General features: G+C 66.9%; 1 protein-coding gene across 1 annotated transcript in view; it reads right to left on the bottom strand.

Moving 5' to 3' along the window:
• Positions 1-285: 285 nt before the first annotated feature.
• RPRM (reprimo, TP53 dependent G2 arrest mediator candidate) overlaps positions 286-695 on the bottom strand; it is a 1,012-nt gene continuing 602 nt past the window's right edge. Inside the window, exon 2 of the mRNA XM_010563077.1 lies at positions 286-569. Within this exon, the coding sequence (XP_010561379.1) occupies positions 286-569 (284 nt within the window). The remainder of the gene's footprint in view (positions 570-695) is intronic.

Raw genomic sequence — 695 nt, 5'->3', positions numbered from 1 at the left:
TTTACCGCGAAGGAAATAAGAAAGCCCAGACCTGTTGCCATCAGAGCACGTTTTACTTCGGACACCCCGCGGGTCGGGACGGGCGGCCCACGCCGGGAGCCCCCCCCCGCACGTCTCACCCGCCGCCAGGGTCTCGGGGTTCGTTTGCTGTTGGTTTTTTTTTTTAAGGGGAGAAGAAAAGCACAAAAAACAAGAACCAAGGTCTGTGTAAAGGAGGAACGGCCGTCGTGCGGTCAGAGGCCGGAGCGGCCGGCGGGTTCCCCGCCGCCGGGGCCGTCGGGGCGGTCAGTAGGGTCCCACCACCACCGCCTCCACCTCCTTGGACGGCCGGCGGTCCTTGACCAGAAAGTTGATCATCCCCTCGGACTTGATGAGGAGGTTGCAGCCGAGGAAGAAGATGCCGAAGACGACGGTGAGGGCGAGGACGCACATGACGGCGATCTGCACCACCCGCATGATGTACAGGCTCCGCTCGTCCTCCGCCGTCCCTCCTCCTCCTCCTCCGCCGCCGTCGGTCACCACGGAGGCGGCGGTGCAGCAACGCAGCGCCCGCTCCAGCTCCAACGCCGCTTTCCCGGTCCCCGCCAACAGCCCCGCCGCCGCCGTTCCTCCTCCTCCACCTCCTCCTCCTCCTCCTCCTCCTCCTCCTCCCGCCGCCGCCGCGCCGTTCATCCCGCCGACCGGCCTCCCCGACG

The sequence above is a fragment of the Haliaeetus leucocephalus genome, unplaced genomic scaffold (genome assembly GCF_000737465.1).
Source record: "Haliaeetus leucocephalus isolate CR32 unplaced genomic scaffold, Haliaeetus_leucocephalus-4.0 Scaffold163, whole genome shotgun sequence".
In the NCBI taxonomy this organism is placed as follows: domain Eukaryota; kingdom Metazoa; phylum Chordata; class Aves; order Accipitriformes; family Accipitridae; genus Haliaeetus; species Haliaeetus leucocephalus.
This window is presented reverse-complemented; position numbering and strand designations above follow the sequence as displayed.